General features: G+C 41.6%; 3 protein-coding genes across 9 annotated transcripts in view; 2 read left to right on the top strand and 1 right to left on the bottom strand.

Moving 5' to 3' along the window:
- Positions 1-371: 371 nt before the first annotated feature.
- mastl (microtubule associated serine/threonine kinase-like) lies at positions 372-6816 on the top strand. Its single transcript, XM_079576190.1, has 12 exons — positions 372-661; positions 751-888; positions 976-1115; positions 1190-1278; positions 1363-1469; positions 1545-1704; positions 2023-2168; positions 2594-3532; positions 4507-4648; positions 5356-5469; positions 5545-5646; positions 6187-6816. The coding sequence occupies exons 1-12, from the start codon at positions 500-502 to the stop codon at positions 6342-6344; spliced, it is 2397 nt and encodes a 798-aa protein (XP_079432316.1). The 5' UTR covers positions 372-499; the 3' UTR covers positions 6345-6816.
- Positions 6817-8202: 1386 nt separating this feature from the next.
- Positions 8203-15305, bottom strand: acbd5a (acyl-CoA binding domain containing 5a). Of its 3 annotated transcripts, none has more exons than XM_079575952.1 (13): positions 15218-15305; positions 14771-14894; positions 14190-14310; positions 13664-13736; positions 13334-13454; positions 12290-12478; positions 10465-10635; positions 10019-10092; positions 9645-9846; positions 9370-9572; positions 9173-9232; positions 8976-9085; positions 8203-8903 (listed from the first exon to the last, which is right to left on the bottom strand). In XM_079575952.1, exons 2-13 carry the CDS (start codon positions 14868-14870, stop codon positions 8891-8893), a joined length of 1437 nt encoding a protein of 478 aa, XP_079432078.1. In that variant the 5' UTR covers positions 14871-14894; positions 15218-15305; the 3' UTR covers positions 8203-8890. The 3 variants fall into 3 exon arrangements, with proteins under 3 accessions (XP_079432078.1, XP_079432080.1, XP_079432079.1); XM_079575954.1 differs by having other exon boundaries at positions 12299-12478; XM_079575953.1 differs by having other exon boundaries at positions 14771-14937; positions 15218-15293.
- A 1384-nt stretch (positions 15306-16689) lies between these two features.
- abi1a (abl-interactor 1a) overlaps positions 16690-24298 on the top strand; it is a 38541-nt gene continuing 30932 nt past the window's right edge. For 3 of the 5 annotated variants that reach the window (XM_079575944.1, XM_079575945.1, XM_079575946.1), the window contains exon 1: positions 16692-16914. In XM_079575944.1, the coding sequence (XP_079432070.1) occupies positions 16798-16914 (117 nt within the window). In that variant the 5' untranslated portion in view covers positions 16692-16797. Of the gene's footprint in view, positions 16915-24298 lie in introns of all 5 variants that reach the window. The other 2 variants (XM_079575948.1, XM_079575947.1) reach the window with 1 other exon arrangement.

Here is a 24298-nt window from a genome sequence, read left to right as displayed (position 1 = left end):
ACAAATGTACGTCATTTACGTACGAACTTGTCTAACGGGAAAACTATGTACAGATGTATCCGTTTGATTTCATATGTGTGTATATTTTATGAAGGAAAATCTTGTTCTTAATAGTAAAATCATCAAATTGAATGGAAATAAATAATAATAAGTAAAAAAAAAAAAAATCAAAATAAATATCCCTAGTACTAATCGATTTTATTTGTCCCGATATGTAATAATATTATAGGCCATTAAAATAATCCTCACTGTTAGAAACATAGACTGTGAGACATTATTATTCTCTTTTTTCCCTCAGGCAGCGGGTGGGGTTTTCATTTTTCAAACAGGCAGTATCCTGGCTAACTAAAAAGTATGCTGAAGGACCCCGGGAAAGAGGGTGGAATTCAAAATTCAAAACAAACCGGAGATTGTTGTTTCAAGATGCAAGTGTTTAATATTGAGGCAGCTGGATGTTAAACAGCTTCATAGCTTTCTTTCTTGAAGGGATATTTGTAAGATGGACATGGACGCAAACCATGAAGTGCGCGAGATTGCTGTGGAGGTCCCGAAGCCGCCCACGATTGATGATTTTGTCATTTTGAAGCCCATCAGCCGCGGAGCTTTCGGCAAAGTCTATCTTGCACGAAAGAAATGCAATTCACGACTTTACGCAATCAAGGTAAGGTGCAACAGATATGTAGATCACCCTTAAAGATAAATCGGGACTGTAAAGCTGGCGTTATATTAATACTTTTCTTATAATCTCAGGTCATGAGGAAGGCAGACATGGTTGACAAGAACATGACCGGGCAAATGAAGGCAGAGAGAGACGCCCTGGCTCTAAGCAAAAGCCCTTTTGTTGTGCACCTGTTTTATTCTCTTCAGACGGCTGCAAAGATCTATCTGGTAATGACTAAGCCTAACCGGACATGTCAAACTGGAATAACCAACCTACCTACCCCTATGTAAATTACTGTGCTATCTAAATGATAGGTGATGGAATACCTTATTGGAGGAGATGTCAAGTCCCTGCTTCACATTTATGGATATTTTGATCTGGATATGTCCATAAAGTACATCTCAGAGGTGGCAATTGCTTTAGATTATCTTCACCGACATGGCATCATACATAGGTTTGTAATACTGTTCAACTACAATCTGGTGCTTTGTTAAATGATTGACATATCATTATGTAATGCATTTTTAGAGACCTAAAGCCTGATAACATGCTTATTTCCAATGAGGGACACATCAAATTAACAGATTTTGGCCTGTCTAAAGTCAAACTTGACAGAGGTAAGTCCAGTTGAAATGTTAATTCAACTCAAGTAACAAAATGTGTATAAGTAACTCCAATGTTATTCTGTATTTGTCCATCAGAGCTTAACCTCATGGATATTCTTACTACTCCGTCACTGGCAAAACCTAAAAAGGATTATTTCAGGACTCCTGGTCAAATTCTGTCTTTGATCAGCCACCTTGGATTTGTAAGTGATTAAATGTTACTATGCAATAACTGCTCTCATAAACTATTATGTTGCTGTATTGGTTTCCTTAAAAAGAATACCCCATGTGGAGAAGGAAAGCGTCACTGCAGCACATCTGCGGTGTCTAGCCCTGTAACCTGCAACAAAATCAAACCGAAGAACAACTCTGTGGGTTCACCTATGCCCACAACAATGGATCTGCCCATTTCTCCTGCAGCCCAATCCTTGAAAAGAGGTATGTGCTTTATTTAAACATTTATATACACCTTGCGTGCTGTCTCGAGAAACCTGGTGTTTGAATTTATTTGTCGCCTGAATGATTAAAAAAATGTCATGTAATCATTTGTTGTCCAATGTTGTTTGTAGTGCTGTATGTTACACCTCGCAGCTGTGGAAACATTGGTATGACTGCCTCTTGAAAGTTTAGAAGTTTTTATTGTTTGTTTTCATCTATTTGTCTTTTGGTCTGGACCATGAGTCTGTACTAAAGGTTATTTGTCTACCGTCATTATGTTCTGTTTGTTTCCCTCTATAATGACTTTTCTATCCACAGGACCGAAAAGTGTGTTTCATCCACATAACATCGCAAAGAATCTTACACCGTCACTGCTGAAGACCAGAAAGCGCTTTGAAACGGAGAGCGCAGGCAGTACCACTGACACTGAAGGCGGGGTCAGTCCGATGTGGGAGTGTGAGGAGGTCAGTGGACACGTGCATTTTTACTTCGACTCGACTAAACTGAAACAAATGGATTCAATTTATATAATGTGTTTAATTAAATCCACACATTGTTGATAATAATTGATATTTGATAATTGATAATATGCTGCCACAACTAAACTGTCATAACTCAAAATATTAACATACCAACAATGCCAAACATGCTCCTCGTGTCACTGGCAATGGAGAACGGTAAATTAATTTGAAAAAGTATCTATTCTATTTAAACCTGATGTTTGGTTACCCATAGTTAAATGCTACTCATGGCAGTTTTCCTCACCATGACATGTACTCTCAGTGCATGCTAAGGTGTCCTTCAGGGGTCCCATACTAGCAAACCTGAAGCCTTAATAGAATCCTGTACCCTAATTATTGTTTCCTTTATGATTTTATTTTTATTTCAGAAAGAGAACATGCACAACAATGAGCAGAAGAGGAAGTTGTCTGAGTCCAAAGTGGTGGGACAGGATCACAACCCAACGGATACTGAGGAAACATGTAACGCAGAAAAGGAGACCCTCTGCACTGACAGTTCAATGAGGGAGTCCAATCCCTCTGTCACTGGCTCTTCCACTAAAAGAACGTACTCCCAGTTGGAGCATAGTCCCGAGCAGTGTGAGATCCAGGCTAAGAAAAGCACAGTCGACTACAAGAGGTGCTTTCAGATTCCGGATGAGAATGCCAAGTTTCACACTGGTTTGACTGGAACTTTCTCCACCTTCAACTTAAGCGACTTCATGGCTTGTCCTGAAGAGCGACTTCCCAAACGCTCTAGCCCTGTGAAAATCGCAAAATCTTTGTTTAGTGATTTAGAGGAACCAGCAGAGGATGTGTTCGAAGACGGAGCAAAGGACATTTCACAATCGAGTTTCACTTCACCTCTCGCACAAACCAGCTCCATTTGTAGAAGTTTAAGCATGGATTCTGATGGTTCTCTCCACGAAACCTCCCTCACTATGGACAGCAACGCGCCTCGGAAGCAAAGCCTCAATTTGTCAAACGAAAACAAACGCTCCCCTCCCATGAACTCATTCATAACGGCCGATTTTGGCGTTATGAATGAAACGCCAAAATTGGGGCATCATGTCAGCAGGGATTCGCAATGTTCTTTTCTAAACAGACTTCCAGATTCAGGTCCCTGTGCATCGCAGGCTTCCTCATTCCTCAAGCCAAGGAACGTGGTGGCTTTCCGCAGCTACCACAGCTCCATCAATCGGTCGAATGTGTCGGGAGTGTCCAGGTTCAGCATCGGGTCCATTGAAGGTATGGATTTGACGGCCTCTTATCACTCGGCCAATGCGACGCCCGTGCAGAAAAGACCGAGATCCAGCTCTCTCTGTCAGGTAGGCATCTAATGGCGGAGGCCTGTCATTACGTAGAATTATATAGTGATAAAATCTTGCACAATGTGGAGAAAGAACAACTCATTTTGCATTGTGTGGTTTTAGAAAAATGGAAGTGAGTTATTGATTCTATATCTGGCCTTAAAGGGATATTTCGGGATATTTGACATAGGGCCTCATTTCCTAGTTATCCAGAGTGTTTTTGATTCCTGGAGATATATATATTTTTAATTCATGCAGTCCTTATATGTGAAGTTACATATATGAGTTTAGTGGTGCTATGCTAGTGCTAGGCTAGCACATGTCTATGGTAACTAGTAGCCTGCATTAAAAATCTCTTGAAAATCATGGGGCAGTCCTCCAACGTTGCCATATCTGATTTGTAGAAAGCTCCTTTGTGAATTCCACTTGTAGTAATGCCGGCCACAGGTAAACAAACTACTGTAAATCCAGTAACCGAGTAGATCACTCCGCCGCTGCGTAGCTTACAACCAGGAAGCTGATGCCGCTCAACTATAAGTTATTTTACATGCAAAATTGTTAAATTTCAAAACATTTGCCTCAGGTGCGCTGTGTTTGGGTCAGACTGTTTTTAATGCAGGCTACTAGTTACCATAGACTTGCACTAGCCTAGCACCACTAAACTCTTCAAATATAAGGACTGCATGAACATTTTTTTTTACATATATCTCAAGAAATCAACAACACTCTGGATAACTAAGAAATGAGGCCCTATGTCAAAAATCCTGAAATATCCCGTTAAGAGAAGCATTTTAAAACCAGTGCGTGTACAATGTCCAGTGGATTTCTGTGGAGTAGCAAAAATCATGAGATCTATTATGCCAAAATTAATGGCTTACAATGCATTCAATCTAAATTTGTTTGATTTGAATTCTGGTTTAGTAGTTTGATAGTTTAGCTGATATTGTTTTATTGATATTGTGCCTAAATTCATGCATTTTTTGGTCTGTCAGACTCCTCAGCCCATGTCCTTGTCCCAGACCCCCTACAGAACTCCAAAGAGTGTCCGAAGGGGAGCCGGTCCAGTCGAGGGAGCCCAGATTTTAGGAACTCCCGACTATCTGGCACCTGAACTGCTGCTGGGCAAACCGCATGGTAATATATAATCGTAGAACCCAGTATCGTGTACACAATCATGTGGGATGTCTTGGTTTAGGCGCATTGACATTGTAGCCCATGTGACAGGCTTTCTCTTTAAGTTTCAGGGAAGCCTCGATGCGGTAAGTTTCAAAGATGGCTGGTGTCTGCAGGCAGGCTTGCATGCCCCCCTGAAGCAGCTAGTGTTAACGGGAATGAGCTGATTACTTTTCATCTCCACATTTCAGTGCTTTTTGATTGAATTGGTGAATACATTGATTTGATCAGTGGGGACGGGCCAAAGCGTGTGATTGAAGTGGGCGCTAACATTACCCTAACACCGTTAAGACTTCATATTGTTTTTCTTTGAGAAGGGAGACAGCAAAATCTTTCTGCTCTTGAGATGTTTTGAATAAATGTGGATTTCATTTGGGGTTACTGTTGTTCACTAAAGAAGTAGCAGTTAATTTGCAGTTGTTCTTAAAGTAAAAGGACTTTGCTTGTATATAACTGCTATCCAAAAAAAATGCAAGCAACCACAACCAGATGAATGACGTTCTTGTGTAAATGCCAGCTCTATATCCTTAAGTTTAATCTGTAATCATAAACCTCCTCTCTCTAACCAGCCCCTGCTTCTGCCACAGCGGTACATGTAGTGCACTCTAACGGTTAGCGGCTTCACGATGTCGTTGTATATTTTGTGACTGTTGCCTGTCTCTGTGCAGACTGCATGGTGGACTGGTGGGCTTTAGGGGTGTGTCTGTTCGAGTTCCTCACAGGTGTGCCCCCCTTCAACGACGACACGCCTCAGCTGGTCTTCCAGAATATTCTCAACAGAGGTATGTTACAGAGGGTTTATTGAAAGGTACATCTGAACATCATATCTGATATGTTGCGTTTTGTTCTATCATGAGATATTCCATGGCCTGAGGAAGAAGAAGCTCTGCCTCCCAATGCAAGAAATGCTATTGAAATCTTGCTTACAATGGACATGACCAAGCGCGCTGGTCTGAAGGGTGAGAACTGTTGTTTTTCTATGACTTTTATGAGCTCGATCACCTTAAAGGGACTATACAGAGTTTAAAAATGTTAAAAGTAAGTATTTTCCTCCCCCTACATGTTCCGGCCATGTCCTAATGTGTAGAATGAGCTCAGACCTGTTCACCACAACTGCCTCTAAAATCCTGCACTGTCACTCAAAAAGGTCTGAAGTGCCTTCATGAACCAGCTTAATATAGAAGGTGCAGTTACAAGTATGACCTGAGGTGGCAGTAGTGAGTATAAAATGGCCAACTTGCATCTAGCCCCTTTAAAGCAGCAGAGTGGGTTGAAAAGACGGTTACTCTGACATCTCAGTGTTAGGGCCCTACAAGTTGCTAAAATGAGGTTTAAATTTCAGATACTTTATATTGATAGTTCACTCTAAAATAGCTGTGTCTATGACTAGCTGTGCACATTTTGAGTTATACGGAAGTTTAGTTGCCCTGATATCCGCGTACTGCATAACCTGGAATCCTCCACAGTGTGGCTTAAAGTTTTTTTTTTGTTTCCTGCAGAACTGAAGAGACACCCGTTGTTTGAGGACTTGGACTGGGACAACCTGCAGAACCGGCCCATGCCCTTTATCCCTCAGCCCGAAGATGAGACGGACACATCCTACTTCGATGCACGGAACAACGCTCAGCACATCACTGTGTCTGGCTTCAGTCTATAGTCTGCATATGCTTTTTATACTCAACCAACTGTACCTCTTATATTATATGTTCATGGCAACATGTTTGCTTTAATTGTGCAATCACTGGTTTTAGCAGTTTAGAGAAGCTAGCTTTAACAGTTTGGCTAATTGAATGTACAAAATTATTTAATTTTCTTTGTATTTCATATTTGTTTAGTTAAGATTTCTATTGTACTTTTAGATCTTTTGTTCTCATTAAGAAAAAACAACACGTGTAGCAGTGTGTGATAATTGTCAGTTCAATAACTACTTATGTGTCTGCCTGCACTGCAATCTTCCCTGCCTCTTATGCCATTCAGGTGTTCAGTAATGCTCACTGTATTCTAATACATTTTTATGTTTATCTGCTGTTTTAAAATAGAAGTGAGTTCTTGTATTGTAATTTGGTGAAACTGCTGTGCCCTTTTAATCATCGTGTGTAAGTGATGTGGGATATTCAATGCTTTTTGTTAATGACACTAGTTTTAAACAACTTTGAGCTTCTAGAATGACGCCAAACTACAAATAAATTCCATTTGATTTGATAAGGCTTTTTATTCTTACGCTTGCTGTTTTTGCTAGTTGTTCAACTCTTCCTGTGACAGTATGGAGGGGGATATCTCAGAGGGAGATCCATGCAGGACTCTAATCAGTCCTGCCGTCAGAGACTTGTCCGACTGAAGCCTTCCCTGCCGGAGATTCTATTTTTGTACCAAGTGTTTGAGAATGACAGAATTTCAATTTGGCAGAACTGACTGTAAAGCGACGTCTGTCTTACTATTTATTACTATTTACTATTTATTAAGCAAGACAACAAAGTCGCAGAGGTTAGTCCGTACACTCGGTTTATATTCTATCTGAATTGTTCCATCCAACTGCCGGGACATGTAACAGTTTGACTGGGATGTCTGTAATCCATGTGATTGCTATTGTAAAGACAAAGCACAATGCTAAAACCAACAAGAGAACTTTGCAATCACAAACGCTTGTAATTTTGAAAACTTTATTAGAGGTTTAGATTATCACATGCGGACACCGCTCTATCCACAGGCAGAGAGGTGAGAAAGCCTTCTCAGTAGAAAGGTAAACTATTTAATTTAAACAAAATGGCTCTGAAAAGATAAGTGCTGATGCAAACCTCTGTCATATAGATCATCATTACATTAGTAGCACATAGGGAATGCAATCAAAATATTGCATTTCAATTCTCTAAATAATTTGTACAGCTAAAACATACAATATGTGTAGAGCTTTGCAAGCAACAGGTTTCACTACTGTCACTCTTTATGTGTTCACAAAACACTCTTACAGTAATCATAACACGATTTATACAACAAAATATGACAATATTCAATTAGGCAGAATCAAAGTTGGGACTTTAAAGAGGCTCACTATTGGTAGGACTTCTGGCTTTATTTGGTCCTGCTACATGTAGTGGAAGAATCAAATTATACAGCCACAGATGATTGTACCTTGTGATGTTGAGGCACTTTTCTTTAAGGAGCTCAGGAGCAGGAAAGCCCACCTGGAAATCCACTCCCATAGAAAACAACGGTGATTTACAACAAATGTTTTTGGTGAACACAAAGCAGCTGTGCTTGCAAACGAGCGTGTGTTGGTCACAATTTATGAAAGCTATATACAGGCACTGTTACTATTTCCTACGGGAGATCACTTCCTAGAAATGCCAAAGAATATAACCATAAAGATTTTGTTGAAAGCTGGCTACAACCGGGCCCCAGCCAAGGGGAGACATAAAAATTCAGATTCTACGTTACAATAATGTTCAAAATCAGCTAAAATGTTTTAGAAAACTCATAGATTTTTTATGTAACCCTGTGACCCCATCACCATTTTTGTGGATTAAAATACTACCTTAAACTCTTATTAGCTGTGTGAAAGAATACAAATGCATGGGAAATAAACATCTAACACCGGGTTCTGACAAGAGTGGATTCGAGGTGGGCAATTCCTGTTCAGCTCCATTTGAAAAAGATTGGAGATGGGCCAATCAACCGAAAGGCGATGATAATGCACAGGCATCTCATATACCGTTATAGCATTTATTCATCATACACAGCTAAAGTTCTTGCACTTCCTTCATAGTAACTACCTCTAAAAGCAATAAATATTGAAATCGTTTGAACAATATGAGATTACATTCAATTCTCTGTTCTACTCTACAGTTATTGTACTTAGCAGCATTGCATGGGCGACTAGTGAAAAACAGGATTTATGTAAATGAACCATACAACAAGCAAAACAAAAATGCAATTTGTAGCAACTAAGCCTTAAAAAATTAGGGAAAGCTACCGCAGTCACTGATAGTTAACCTTTAAACACTGCTATTTGAGCAGTGGTGTTCACTAAAAAGGTCGCCCTGATACTTCCCACTCCGCCTCCATAGAACATCATTGAAGATACGCTCCTGGTGCCCTCTTCATAGTGCAAAAGCAAATTACGGGTCGCAGTCTACGCAATGGGGAGTCTTAGCCACTAGCAACCCATCTGGACGTTGATATGAATGGTCACACCCAATCAGGTTTTCAGTTGATCCGTCTGGAAAACAACATTTTTATCATGAAGGCTGAGAAAATCTTCATAGGCAGAGCGAGCTTTCAGATAGCGTACCTCCTTCTCCTGTGCAGGAACACGCGCAAAAGCCACTGCACTACGAACGGCCAGATAACGGCGAAGGCCAAACTTGTGGGAGAAATGTCAAACGGCCACCAGGAAGGGTTCTAGAAGAAAAAAAAAAAGAGTTAAAAATGTATTTCAGTCTTAAGGAAATCTTTGGTATTTTTGGGATTATATTAGTTCATGCTTACCCGATTCTTCTTGTTCACTGGGGAGGCCGGCAAAGGTGAAGACAAAGCCAATGAACGAGCCTGTTAAAATAAGTACACATAATAAGTACATAACAAGAGGATCAATAGAGCATCACGTACAACTTCTTAACGACATTGAGCAAATTTGATTTTCTTCTCACTGGTTAGGGCGATACATTAACGCTTCGAGGACCAACCTGGGATGTAGTGAGTGCCTCTAGAGTGTGCAGCCTCTCCAGAACGCTCTGCATGTCCTCCTGCAATCTGGCCAGCGCTACCACGATCTGCTCGTCCAGATTCAGTACAGGTGCTCCTGCCCCGCCCCAGTTACCCCCGTCTCCATCGCCAGTGCTGTGCATGGGCGCTAAAGGTCCCGAGCCAGGCCCGTGTGAAGCAGGACCTGACAGAAAGAAAGAAACATAAAGCTTAAAAGAAATGTCACTTACGTAGCAAAAAGACCTTTTAAAAATACCTCTTCCATGTCTGATCAAGGAGCTGCCGGGCATCTCCCCTCCCGTCTTGGGTCTCTGCCTGGGGCCTGCGTTCTCCCCGTCCTCCCCTCCGCACTGGACTCCCTGGGGCCCAACGTTTTCCTGCACTGGGCCCGCCAAGTGCTGAAGACCGGGACTCTCCCCATCTTCCAAGTCGTCAATTGAACGGTGAACCTCTGAGTTCTGAAGATAACATACATGTGATAAACTTAGTTAAAGCTTCTGTACCTGATTTCTCACAAAGTCTTATACACATTTTTGCTTTAATGTGCATGGAGGTTTTACAGCAACATCAACTACTTCCAAGTTTTATTGGTTCAAATTGACAATATTCTCCAAAAGTGGGAAAAATTACCTCCTCTTGGCCAAACTGGTCGATGGAGTCGCAGTAGACCTCGCTGTCCGAGTCACTGGCCACGTGATTGGGAGCTGCAACATCCACGGAGGGAATGAAATTAATTTAATCATCATGTACGTCAAATAATCAAAATTTATAGTAAAGTAAAAAGTGTTTATTTGTCCAGCAGTAGCAGGAGTTTTAATGTTGCCCCAAAGTTTGTGTAGCCTCTCAAGGGTACATATTTCCACTCACAAGATTTTGTAGGCATTGTTATGAAAATGTAAAAAACCTAATTCCCTGTTATTTGTGTCCAAAGGTGAACTCGATTATCCCCAAAGCTCTAGCATTGAACAACAATAAGTCTTTGGCAGAATGTCCTCACATAACCTGGGAATCACATGTTATCCCATGGGCCCTACGCTGTTATACAGGAGTTATAGTCGAGGAAGAGCATTTTGTACCTGCGTGATCGTGATGTCCGTTCAGCACCAGCTCCGAAACCTCTTGGGAATCACCGATGTTCAGAGCAGCTTTAGAGTGGTTTCCGTTGGTGAGGTGAGCGTCACCATTGGCCATTTTACCGTTGGTCAAATGCCTTCGAGCTGAACCTTTCTTCTTTGGTGATCTCCTCTCTGCATTACAAATAATATACTTTTATCGTATGTACAGTGCATGTTAATATACAAAGTCATGAAGTCTTTTGGAGTAGTTTAAGGCTAGTAAATAAATGTTTTGTTGATTACAGATATATTGTAAGGCCTAAAAAATGGGGAGCGTGTCGAACTATTAAGGTTAATGTGTCAACAAGTGAAACTTTAGCAGCATGCAGATTTAGATTTTTAATTAGATTTGAAAGTTCCTGCCTGGATAGAAAACTTAAATAAGTGGACCAATATTTAGCCAATACCTAAAAAGGCTAAATGCAAAGCCACATTTTCCACTACTGTAATAATTGACAATAATATTTTCAACCCTTAGTATTTGATACGACTAGGGCTGTGCCGGTTTGGATTTTTTCATACCATGGGCGGTAATCAACAAATTCCCGCGGTTTCGCGATATACCGCTCACTGGTGTCAGCAGCGTTTCGAAGGTGGGGGACACACATTTGAACAGGTGAGGTGCACCTGAGCCGCTGTTCTCCTGCCAGACCTGGCGCTTTATGAAAAACTGAGTGAATTAGGCTCTTATTATGAGATGACGCTTATGTTTGCGTGATCATTTATTCAGCTTTAGCCCCTTCACTCCTACCATCGCAAAGAAACATCTCTGCGCTTGTATCTTCACGTTTCCCACAAATGCAGATCAAATTGAGTGAAAGGAAGGAAGCAAACATTTACCTGTCAAATGAATTGTTCTGATATTATTTGGCTTTAGTTAGAGTCCAGACAGCGAGGCTTAACACGCGTGTTGACCGGTTGAACACTCGTGCCAGCCCGGTGCAGTTTCCCCAAACTCACGCTACATCAGCTTCATCACCCGCTTTGTAAACACCTCCAAAACTAAAGTTCCTTACCTTTAAGTTACTGGTGAGGCCCTTTGTACTGATGAAGAAGGAAAACACGCTCTGTCCACCTGCCGAGGACTGCGAAGAGTCCTGCTCCTCCATGATAATCCGTGAGAAAGTCCGAAAACACGACGCTTGTCCTTGTCCTTGTCCTTGTCCTTGGGTTTGGTCAAATCTGCCAGTCTGTTCAACGATCAGCCTCTTGTCTTTGTAGTTTATCCGTTTTTCACCGGTTTACAGAGCCATGTTTACCTTTCAGCCGCTCTGAGGTGACGGTAGCGGAGCCGCATAAACACAGCTATGCAAAGCGGAGCGAATGCGCCGCAGAGTGCCGTGGCGCGGATAATGCCAAAACATTATTTTATGGAAAATAAGACGCGGGTCAGATTTAATTGTTTGCCCTCGCGTCACCTATTGAATAGGCCCAGTCTAAACTTTAAGTAAATGCGCCTCATGTGCATATGGAGCTGTATCTCGTCACCCACACACTCCGCGCTCACGTAGGCCTGATATGTGACTGCTGCACCTCACCTGCTCAGGGCGGCTGGTTTTTCATTTTATTTTCACCTGTGGCTGGTCTTTTTTGAGACTTTTGTTAGTTTTTTCGTTGAGACACTTGTTCTGGTTTATTATTAGTTCCTTTTCTAGTTAAATTTCGTACACTTAAAGGCAGTTTTTTTGGCGGTGATGACAGTGAGGAACTCAGACCCGCGGTGTGCGTCACGTGACCGCGGTATGGCGGTAATCCGGTTACCGCCCCAGGCCTAGATACGACATACCTTTCTTACTTTCTTGTAATACTTCTTCATCGTCTTCCTCAGCCTCCTCCTGCAGCTCCTCGTCTGATAAATCTTTCATTACAGACGTGAACTTGGGCTTCGTCTCCAGAGTGCCGTTCAATTCCATGCTCCTGACAACGTCCTTCGCCACGCTCTTGGTCTGCACTGAATTCATCATTGTCCCGAACCCTGCGCGACAGAGAGGCCATTGTCAGAGTGTGAAACAGAGAATCGATGGTTCTCAAAAAAGTATCCTTGAAGTTAGACTTAAAGGCCCTCTACACATTTCTGTCATTTTTCAGGATATTGTAAAAGCAGACATTTCTATTTTTAATCAATCATGAACAAAGCTTTTACAAATAAAGTCCCTCTGAAGAATTGGGGTGTTACAAATGGGTTAGGAAAGTTAGGAATGAGCTTGGACCACAACTAACAACTAAACAACTAAACTTTACTAACCCTCTTTTTCATTGTAAAGTCATGAAGATCTCACTCAAGACTCGATTGATCAGACTTTATGATGTTAATCTACAGGGATATTGTGCCCCGGTTTCATTGTTTGCTGACAAAAAAATCGAGTACAGGGCCTTTAAGTTGCAACATTGGGTTGAAGGATTCTTGAAGATGCCAGTTTACCATTATGGTAAGTTATTTGCATAGATAAGGTTTGGAAGATCGACAAGACCAATACTTTGCATGTTTTCACAGTTGGTCCCAATGAAACTAGATAATATAATGGGAAGGATTGTAATGGGGTATTGCATTGTGTTAACTCTGTCCTCAAAGCTTGATGTTGTTCAAGTTGTAAACTAAGTTCTAAGCTAAAACTTCACTACGTTAAAAGTCAAAGGGCTACAAAATACATTTGAACTAGAGCACCAAACAGGGAGAGGGATATTGCACAAGTTTACTTGCCTTCCAGTTGCCTAGCAAACTGTGTCAAACGGGCTGAGCATGCCAAAAGCACATTTTAAAAGAAAAGGTTAAAGTTCAAGGGTAAAGTGTGAGAGACACGTGTCCAGTGTGGGACAGTCAGACAAACACCTGCACTTAGGTCAGAGATCTGTGTGAGCCTCTTCTTCTTCTCCTCCACCAGCTCGTAGAACGGACCCAGAACCTGCAACAGCTCCTCCACCTCCCCGGTCACAGGCATGCCCTCCAGGATCTAACAAACAATAAAAGACTCTCTAAACATTGCTAAATGACTGTGTCCATTTCAGCAGTACAAACATCCTGAGTAAATGTAAATTCAAAGAAAATCTAAAATGTCTAAAATTTAAAAATGTTACTTGTGGTGCATTGCTGGTCATTTTTAAGTTTTTTCCTATTTGTCCCCAACTGGGACAATATTTTTAGTACAGCATAAAAACCTACCAGTTTCATTTCATCCACATACGAAGCCATTGCTTTTTCTTTGGACATATCTCCAAGAGAATTCCAGGCGTCCCTACATCAAACAAACGTAAATTATTCACAAGTAAAACACAGGATTTACAATATTTTGGGCCACCTGAGGTAGCGTTGTGCTCTGTACACACGCCAAGTTTATTCAAGGTTAGTGTGATCTGCTTATCTCAAAAAAATATCACGGGTCAAAGGTACCAAGCAACCAAATGAGGGTAAAAATTATTGCCAGGAAAAGAAACTGTTTAACTAGGGATTGGCAACTTTGTGATTTGGTAATGAGTTAAGCTTTTCACAGCGTTTGAAGTCCAGAGATCGACTAACACAACTTGATCCTTCAGACGGGGAGTAACGCGAGGCGGGGAAAGCAGCAGGAGGCCACACCGAATCTACGGCAAACAGCGATCTACGTGTGTCCAGAGGTCACGCGTCTGGGGTCACTATAGAGCAACTAATTCTATCCTGGTGTAACTGGTTGTACATTTGTTATTATTACCATTTAGCTTTGCCAACCGCATCCCAAAACCCAGGCCGTGGTATGTTACAAGGCCCCACCGTGGCTTGTTTGAAAAACTTATAGAATTTCAGCATCATGTCGTTGGAAGGTTGAAAAGGGCCTGTAGAAAAAGAAGAATCCAAACAAACATAATAAATAAACAGTGTATTGTAGAGTGCTACGTTAAACCAGCAAGGACAAGAACATATGAAGCAGAGTTCGCACTGCAGGAGGCTCTTTAGTTAATAGCAATGAATTTGTGCAACTATAGTGGAAATTGCATATTCACAAACAATAACTATAACCCCGTATATAATGAGTTATTAGTATTACTGACCGTTTTATTCTTCTACTACTGTACATGAACTACATTGCAATATCAAACCACCCTTCCCCAAAGTAACAGTGTTGTCGACTGCATAGGAAGGTCTTATTGGCTACTCTCACTGTGTTAAGTAGATTAGGATTTATAAGCATAAGATCCAACACATCGAGCTGTTTGCAATGCATCGGCCCTCACAAGACAGCCTGCCACCATTCTGTTTGCCTGCCTATAAAGCCACCATTGTTTGTTTACTTACCATCCGGGGGCAAGCTTTTGATCACTTTCACTGCGGCCTCAAACCTCAGCAGGGTCAATCGCCTGTCTTCCTCCATATTTGGCATACTTTCCACCTCCATTGTCAGACTGGTGCCTTCCTCCTTCTGCAGAATGTAAATAAACAGAGGCGCGATGACAAACCAGATCCTGAGGGTGATGGCAGTCAAACAATCAGCCAAGAAGCTTAAAACGGATCCGCTACAGGCTAACTAAAGAGGCTAAAGTGCATCATAACAACAGCGTTATCACTTCCCTGTAACCTGTGGACCACATAGCAAGAAGAAGAGGAGGAGGAGGTTGTTGTGTATCTAGGGCACCGGCAGCTGCGATCTAACGGGCGACAGTGCTCTGACTAACTCGAAATGCGCAGTACATAAAGTTTAAAGTTGGGAAACGACAAGAGAATTGAAAAGGTAACATCACTTACTGTAATTTCGCCGCTCTAACTGTTTGTCAGGAGGCGACCTGTCATGAGCTTACGAAGAGACGCCATGAACAGTGTGATTAGCCCGGACGCAAAGCACTCTGGGAAATGAAGTCCCGCACGAAGCGCATACGACCCTAGAGGTGTTTATTCACTTTGATACATCCTAGAAGACAATTAAGCATTTTTTTTTTAAATCAACTAATTTATTTTCGATTTAAGTGTAAATGTATGATATATTCCGTGTTTAAAAGTTGCCCGCGTGTCAAAAAGCTAAAGCTGTGCCAAATGTTTTCGAGTAAACTACATGTCCCATCGTCCTCGTGCTCAAAATTCCATGCCCCGCCCATTCCCCCCCGCCCCGTTCGTTGGGAAGGATAGGCTCAAGGCAAATAAAACCAAGACATCTCACTCCGTTATTTACATCTATACTTAGTTAATCTATTTCATTTTTTTCAATGGAAATCAGAAGGTTGTAAGCTGACTCAAAATTCTCCCAAGTATTCTGTGGTGGTGAAGAATGATGATGATGATGATGATGATGATGATGATGATGATGATGATGATGATGATGAAAGAAATGCACCATTAGTTTTAAGTGTTGCAGTTATCTTTAAAAAATAAAAAAATAGATATGACAAATTAAGTTATGCATTCCTTAATCTCTTACCTCCCACTTTAACCGAGCACATTTTCTCCAGTTTAGCTTTACCCAAATCTAAAAGCTTCTCGACTGGAGCCTCATTAATGCCTCATTTGAAAGCTAAGACCTACAAAATTGTTTGTAAGTTTCTGTTGCATTGTCGCCGCTTTTTTGTCACATTTTTTCATCATTGTAAATGATAAATGGTAAATGCTTTTCCACCTACATTAGGCACTCAAAGCGCTTTACAGTAAGGATCCACTCACCCATTCATACACCAATGTATGCAGACACTGGGGGCGATGTGGCTGAAGTGTCTTGCCCAAGGACACAACGACAGTGTGCACTTTCAGGAGGTGGGAATCGAACCCCTGACCTTCCGATCATGAGACGACCTGCTCTACCGCCATCATTTCTGTCATGTCTCCATAGTTTTTTTGTCGGTCACTTTCTCATCACATTTTTTGTCACTCTTTTGTAGCTTTCTTTGTTTATTTTTTTGTTTGTTTTTGTCTTTTTTTTAAAACGTTTTTTTGTTGCTTTTACATCACTCTATAGTTGTGTGTTTTAAAATGTTGTCGCTCTTTTTGCCACTTTTTTGCTTTCGGATTTGGGTAAAGCCAAACTGGAGCAAATGCGCTCGGTTAAGGCGGGGGTTAAGGGTTTAAACGTCCTTTAAAAACTCACCAACACGTCACGCTTGTATTATAATGAATGTAACCCATTTCTGAAAAAGGGGGGGTTTGAGTGACCCCTCTTCACCGCCACAGACGATCTTCGGGCCGTGCTTGCGCCGCCGCCGGGGCAGGAATCCCACAATAGCGAGCGCAAAGAGTTTTTTGTTTTTTTTCTCACAGGCGGAGAGTGCTCGCTGGGCTGGTGGCTGCTTCAATCAAAGGGAAGGCAGCGAGGGAAGGGAGGCTCTGCGGGGAGATGTAAGATGGCAGAGCTACAAATGTTGTTAGAGGAAGAGATTCCGGCCGGGAAAAGAGCGCTCGTGGAGAGTTACCAAAACCTCACCAGAGTAGCGGACTACTGCGAGAACAATTATGTCCAGGTAAGCGAGTGTCCGCCACGCTACGCCCGCTGACCCGCTGTCGCCTTTTGTCGCCAATGGAGTGATTCCTTGGGACAGGAAATGTGGATAAAGGCGCTGGAGTCCGCCCATGGCTTTACAGCAGGGATTCGCCTTTAGATCTCGAGGCGACTTTTCCACCACGCACCGCTTGGATCTCACTAGACAACAGATCACATTTTATTTCGTTTACATTGAGGGTGTGTCTACTTTTTTATCAGTACTTTGCTTTGGTTCAAACTGCTGCAACTCTCGCCGCTGACGGAGGGAGGCCCGTGTGTTTTGGCCGTCTGGCGATCTTCCTTTCATCATTGTGATAAAAAGTTGTTTTGCCGCTGTCGCCTTTTACGCACACACGCTAACACGCATTATATATAAAAAGATGTATATATTTTCAAATATTTAAGTGGCACTCATGACTTTGTGCCCATTATTGTCCGTGGGGTCATGAAACACAACATTTATTACCACAAAATTGCCCCCTCGGCATATTACACAGCAACATGACAGTGGAGTGCTCACTGTGTTCATAGTTGTAAGCCATGTAAAATTGCATTACGCACTCATGCAAGCGTGACAGCACTAGCACCAGTGTCACCGGTGTGCTCCCTCACTCACTCAAAGTGTTTTGTCCATTTGAAAGTATGTGTTTATATATTGATTCATTCATGAGTTGTTGTTTTTTATAGAAACTACACCTTATTGCTTGTGTGTCAATGATATGGTGCATGTGTAGAGACTCTGTGACCACCGGATATGGGGGAAAAGGAATGACTTCACTATGAATCACTAATACTTGGCCGGTGATCGTTTTATTTCAAATGATTTATGAAGGTCTTTTGTGGTTTTCTTCATATCTACATACAGGCATTATACACTACTTTGGTGACTGAAAAGAAACTGAAACTGAACTTGAGGGTGTAACCATGACATAATGGCTATTTAAATACAGCCTGCTATTACATGAGCATTTGCTAGTTTGGGTTGCATTTTCTCATTTGGTGCTGTATCATAAATGTTTTGGCTTGTCCTTGTTTTCGTACCATAGTTGTTTAGTCATCCGGTTGATCAGCTATTCTGGCATTACCTCAGTGATTCCCCTGCCCACTGATTATTTCCGATTGAAAAGTTGGTGTGAAATGTATACATACAATTTTAGAGCCATGTGCAGCCATGTGCCCTGCTCTTGTGTCTCTGTGGCTGTTTAGTGCAGTGTTTTTCTAACTGTGGTCTTCTTTTTAATTTGGAGCCAATTTTGTCATGTTTTGTTTACTTCTTCTTGTTCAGAGCTTCTTCTGCCGGTTTAGTTGTGATTTGGTAATGGGAAACCCCTAATATTCATGCAAGACGTAAGAGCACATGAGGTTCTGTTAAGGGCTGGTTTTGCTCTTATGGTACTTCGGGAGTAGTTTACGTAGGTGGTTCTCCAGTTATTTTATGATTTATTTGTTCCCCTTAAAGTTGCACATGGGAACAGAGTCAGTTCCCATGATTACTTTTTGGCTTCTTGTATCTGACTCGGGACAAAACATATTTATGGTTATCGTGATTCAAGTCTTCCTCATATTGAGAACATTATAGCAGTAAAAAGGGCCTGACCAGTGACCGCAGAGGATGATGCACACATGGTTTAATGGCCGACGTAGTAACTCTTATTGGTGAGAATTTGTGAAGGAAAACTGTACAGCCCACCAGCATCTCCAGTGCGGCGGGTGTGTCCATTCCAGCTGTACTCCCCCAGGACTCCCTATAATTTTGTTTTCCTCCTTTTCCTCAGATGATATTTAAATGTGTGGCAGACTGCAAATACTCTGGGACCAGTTCAATCCAATGTAAACTATTTCTGCAAGTCAAGCATTTTAACGATAGATCTTACATACGGTGGATTCAGATGTGATTGCAATAAATATATTTAGTGTTTAAACTTGCATATACTTGATTGAGTGCCCTCTTATATGGACATTCCAGCGTTATTAATTCAAATTATAGATAGAAATTAAACACTTTAGACTATAGCCAAAGCTTTGAACTTGTACTATAAATTGGACAAGATTAAAAAGTCTGGCTTGTACGTTGTCTACACGACTATGCAAAATATCACCATTATGAAAACTGTTGTTTGAAATGTTTTCATTTCTTAAGTAGTGTGTTTCAAATATTTAGAATAGTTATTAAAATGTGGTACCTACCAAGTTTAAAGTTTAAAATGTTTGTTGTTAATCGTCAACTTTATTTCTAATACACTCCTTTTATCCAGACTCTTCGTGTTGAGTTTATATTGTACCATTTGACTACTTTCACAACTATTTTTAGCTAACAACGCTAGCTAAAAATAATTCACAATTGGACTCAGACTGCACGCAGCGGTCTGTTTTTTCCTAAACAAATGTCTGCAAACACAGTATTCTGAGGAACAAACGAGGACAGCCCCTGTAATTCATTATTTCAATATTTAGTATTTCCATAACAAAGCTCTTGATTTCATGGTATTGTTCTTCATGTTACTTTTATTCATTGGTCTCAAGTGATGACAAATTAAGTATTTTTTTTTTTTATCTTCGGAATAGTCAAAAGTCCCTTAAATTACACTTTATTTATTCATGTAGTCATTTGAAGTGTGCATGTTGTTATTTAATGGAGGGGAAGAGGACACAAAACAAGTGTACTATTAGAAGGTATACAAGTTTCACAACCCATTTTGGCTATTTAAAAGTTCTCTTAACATTGAACGTCTGTGATCTCTGGCTGTTCTGTTCTTGTGTTTCTTGTATTTGTGAAAGGTGCCGCTTTCTGATCTTTATGTTTCAAGTGAAGTGCACATTTTCATGAGCCTGCTTTCTGTCTGCTGCCAGGTCTCACACTCTCCCATAGACAACTGCTCTCTCCCAGCTGAACCCCTGTCAGCGTGCCTGGGCTTGAGTTGACATGCCTTTACAACCAACCCTGTTCCTCCTGTCAGACCCGGCCGCTGCTGCCACCTCCTCCTCTGCTTTCTTCACACGTCGTCCCAGGGAGTATATTATCTCATAGTGACGGGCCAAAGTTATGCTTGCTTTTTAAAGCGCTACGTTTAAAATCATCCGTCTCTCAGGAAATGGCCCTAAAACTGAGCCTGCGTAAGTGATCGAAATAAGCCCTGACACACTTTCGTATTTATTTATTCAGTCTTAATCTATGCAAGTCAAGCAGGGTTTGACCTCAGTGACAAGGACAGGTGTATATGCAAAACAGGCCACCTGGCTGTTGGAAGGCTGACTGAACTTGAGGTTACACTTGTATTCGCAAGTACTTTATTGTGCTGTAGTTTTCAAACTGTTGTGCACTTGCTGCTTGTCACTTGTGACTGAGTTTGTAAGTGTGTAATTGGGGAAGGCACTTCTGCCACCTGAAATGAGACCTGAAATCAGTTTCTGTGATGGAAGTGAATGCACATGAGATTGTTTATTGAGGTTTACAGCAGTACTAAGTAACTCAGGCCCTAGAGGCCATAAGCGCTGCTGCAGGTGTCAAAGCATGATTACTCATTAATTGTCCGTAAGAGTAAATAGCTGACAGAAAAGACAAAGGGAGAGGGGGATATTGTACATCCAATTACACAATGGAGATCATATTTTTTCACTCAAACTTGGCTGTAAATACTGTTTTGGTGGCGCTAACCCGCAGTCAGCTTTGCCCGTTAGCCTATTAGCTTCTTCTTCGTGATTCCATTAGTGTGTATTGCGCCTCCGGCCCGTAGGCAGCGAACTTGCAATTGTGGTTTTCTGGTCAGAGACACCAGGGGGAGATGAAAGACCCCCCAATCATCCCATCAACACTTGTATTACCCCCAGAGTTATTAAGGTAAACAAGTTACTTAGTCCTGCTTTAATTGTGATGACACTTGATAATAAAAAGTACTTTTGCTATTAATATAAGTAGTAATGCTATACAAGTAGTATTAGCGAATGAAAACAATTTAGACTTTCACTTTACATATCGAGCCCCACCTTCATTATATTAACATGTGTGACAAATCAAAGCAAGCTTAAATAAAGTGCTTTTCATGCTTTTAATACCAAGTGTTTTATAAATTACCTCCCAACCACAATACACTTCACCTTTAAGAGTATGTGAGTAATTAGGGGGCCAGATTGGCAGCCACACTTCTGTTGGTCTAACATAAAGGGCAGCACTGGCCACATAAACATATTGTTCCTTCAAGTGTGAAATGAATGATGCTTGAAATTGTAAAGCGTCACATAAAGTCACATTACTGGCCTGGCTTTGTTTTGGACATTGGTCTGTTTTCGTGTGATCATTGTATCAGTCAAGCCGGCTATTTTGGTAAAAGGATGCTGAGGTTAAGTTACCAGCTGCCATGCCGGAGGTCTACAGGAAGACCTAACAGCAGATTTATGAATGTACTGTGAAGAGAAACTTACAAGTCTAAGTGTAGATGTTGGTGGTTCGTTGACCCAATCCTTGATGTATAAGTATCAGTACAGATTTTTGGCTGTCCTTATGTAGCCTTTGCATGTGACATTCTACATATTGAGCTCCCCCCTCCACTGTATCAACCCCCCCTTTCCTCTCTCAACATTCTGCCTAATTGGCCTTTCCTGTTTGAGCAACAATACGAGGAAAAGAGAAAAATGGCGGCACATTGCGAAACGAAAGGTCAGAGCCAGCGCTGCGGCTCCTGTCACATGACTCCACCTGCTGAGCCAGCAACATGGACACTTTTTAATTAGCGCTCCCATACATCAACAGTGCTCCGTGAGGTTTACATTGAGACACGAAAAGACTATTGGAAAGAATATCAATGTTGGGCCCTGGAAAATGTATCATGTACGAGATAATATCGTAATTGCTGTTTGGAAGATGTGCACTTTTGTAGTTTACCGAAAAGTCAGTTCTCTTTTTGAACAGCATGTGTTTATACATGCACAGTGTTTGCATTATTGTGAAAGTTCCTAATAATAGTGAGATACTTTTGCCAATAATACCCACCCATAAATATTATTGATCTCTTTTGTCATCTAAATCCCTACACTGTTTGTGCACAGTTTCCCGGGAGACCTGTTTTGCTGTCTGTTTGGGGTTGTCTCCTCATTTCCTGTCTTGCTGAGAGAAGTGCCCTATTTTTGTCAGTATGAAGAAAAATGCATTTTCACGAAAATCCAGCCAGCTCATGCTCTCAACCACCTGTCACTCGCTCTTCCCCACAGCAGGTAGCCCAGTCTAATACAGTTCAAATGTATTTGAAACCTTTTTGGTAAAGTTTAAAGATCTCCCACTAGTTTGTATGCGCCACCGCAACCTCTTTTAGCAGCTTGGATGGAGAAGCCTTTCTGCTCCATCTCGGCATCTTACTTCCCCACGCTTGTATTGAACTGATAGCAGCCTGGAAGGTGGGGCAGCTTTTCCATCACTATTTCCCAAAACACACTGCATCGATCGATTGCTAATGAGCTCACTCATGTTTTCATTGACCTGGACATGTAACACCAGACCAGCTGAAATAATCACATCATACCTTGAAATAACATTTGAATGAATCAGTACTTTACTTTCTTTTTTATTGTGCTGCTGAAGCCCGAGACAGAGTTTGGTTACAGCGCATATTTTGAAAAGACCTCCTGCACCCCTGTGTCTCTGTGACCCAGTAAATTAAATGGCACTGGCGGCTTCAACACACTAAAGAATTCAATCTTCTTGCCTTTTGCCTCCGACTGTCTGCCTGGACGAGCCGATTCTAAAGCCTCGTCCGAAAGGTTAATGAGCGTGTTTCGTGTGCGGAGGTGTGCTTTGTGCGTCTACATTGACAAACTGGAGGAATGTGTGACTGTGAACTGGCACGTCTTCAAGGTTAGGTGCACCTTCTGGCCTCCCCCATCTGCCCCAAGGGCCAAAGGCTCTCATGAATTCGCTGATGCTGTGTCGCCGGGGCAGCTAGCAGAGATGTGACAGTTTTTCAATTGTCATCTTTGACCAAAATGTTCTCATCATTCAATTTTGAGAGATAAGACTATTCAATCTGTAAATCTATGGACTATGTCTTAATTCTCTTTGTGTAGTTTTTGCTAATAGCTTTAAATATGCATTCTAGAGTTCTTACCATCTCTCGGAAACACATTTTGTAAGAGCTCTGATTACTCAGCTCTATAAATTAAACTGTTCCTTTTTCTTGTACGCTCTGACCTTTCTCCCTTTGAACTGCGAGCCTGATCGATACAACAACCCAGCCGTGCCCCACTTGCTTCACCGGTCAATACTTCACACTTAGCAAGCGCTCCAGCTTTCCCCTATGCATTTGCACCCTTTGAAAATCACCCTTTGCCATAGAATACATTCATGCGGTCAGAGTTATGCTATTCTGGTCATGTAGAACTTCCCTGGCACTTTGACTTTCCAAAATGTTTACGTCCACCGCTCATGCTTGGACTTTGCGGGCCGAGCAGCAGCACTTGTAACTTTTCCCGTATATGACATGTAGCAGGAATTCCAAACATTCCAAAGTGTTTTTTTTTTTTCTTTACCCCACTCCCGGACGTGTTTCCCCTCTGGACAAGTGAGGGAGTGTAAACAAATGCACAAATGCGCTTGTCAGATGTACAGGGGCAGGATAAGCGGCCATGCGAGATTGTGGAATGGTGATTGGAGTGGAACACATGTAGGCTGTTACTCCAGGCTTCGGGATAATCCTTGTTAAAAGAAGCCACATTTTTGTCTCGTTACAAACTGTGTGGATTGATTCCAGCCGGGGATGAGTCATTGGAAAGCTGTCAGCTTCTGAGGCTGTGTTCACACTACAGGGAACAGGGATCATATGCTTTTGCGAATAGATACGGCTGCCAGGGAGGGGATGAGTTGGCCAATGTCTGGTTATGAAGATAATGCAAAAATTAGCAATGGTTTAGAATGATCTTTGGTGTGGATATGGATTCACTTTTACGGTTGTGATAAATGTTAATAAAAGTGCGAAAGTGCTAAAAACTCTTCTAATCACAGAGAAGGTGTTCTTGTTATTTCAGTGATGCTTTCATTTAGTCTTAAAGCAGTACTAAGTAACTCATGCCCCTAGAGGCTATAAGCGCCACTGCCGGTGTCGTAGCATGTTGCGTTTTTTTTACTCATGAATTGTCCGTGAGAGTAAATACTACGCTGACAGAAAAGACAAAGGGAGAGAGGGATATTGTACATCCAACACAATGGAGATAATTTATTTCACTCAAACTTTGCTGTAAATACTGTTTAAGTGGCGCTAGCCCCCGCAGTTAGCTTTGCCTGTTCTGCTTCTTTTTTGTGATTCCATTTGTGTGTATTGGTGCTCCTACCCGGTGGCAGCAAAGTTGCAATTGTGGTGTTCTGGCCAGAGACACCAGGG

This window comes from Gobius niger (assembly GCF_951799975.1).
Source record: "Gobius niger genome assembly, chromosome: 18".
Classification (NCBI taxonomy): Eukaryota; Metazoa; Chordata; class Actinopteri; order Gobiiformes; family Gobiidae; genus Gobius; species Gobius niger.
This window is presented reverse-complemented; position numbering and strand designations above follow the sequence as displayed.

Excerpts from the sequence above, each read along its gene's own strand:
- mastl (XM_079576190.1), top strand. The coding sequence starts at position 500 with ATGGACATGGACGCAAACCATGAAGTGCGCGAGATTGCTGTGGAGGTC. Across the intron at positions 3,533-4,506 it reads GATCCAGCTCTCTCTGTCAG|ACTCCTCAGCCCATGTCCTT; the intron begins GTAGGCATCTAA and ends TTGGTCTGTCAG. Across the intron at positions 4,649-5,355 it reads GCTGCTGGGCAAACCGCATG|ACTGCATGGTGGACTGGTGG; the intron begins GTAATATATAAT and ends GTCTCTGTGCAG.
- acbd5a (XM_079575952.1), bottom strand. The coding sequence starts at position 14,870 with ATGGAGGTGGAAAGTATGCCAAATATGGAGGAAGACAGGCGATTGACC. Across the intron at positions 10,093-10,464 it reads CGGACATCACGATCACGCAG|CTCCCAATCACGTGGCCAGT; the intron begins GTACAAAATGCT and ends TGGATGTTGCAG. Across the intron at positions 9,573-9,644 it reads CTTGATCAGACATGGAAGAG|GTCCTGCTTCACACGGGCCT; the intron begins GTATTTTTAAAA and ends TCTTTCTGTCAG.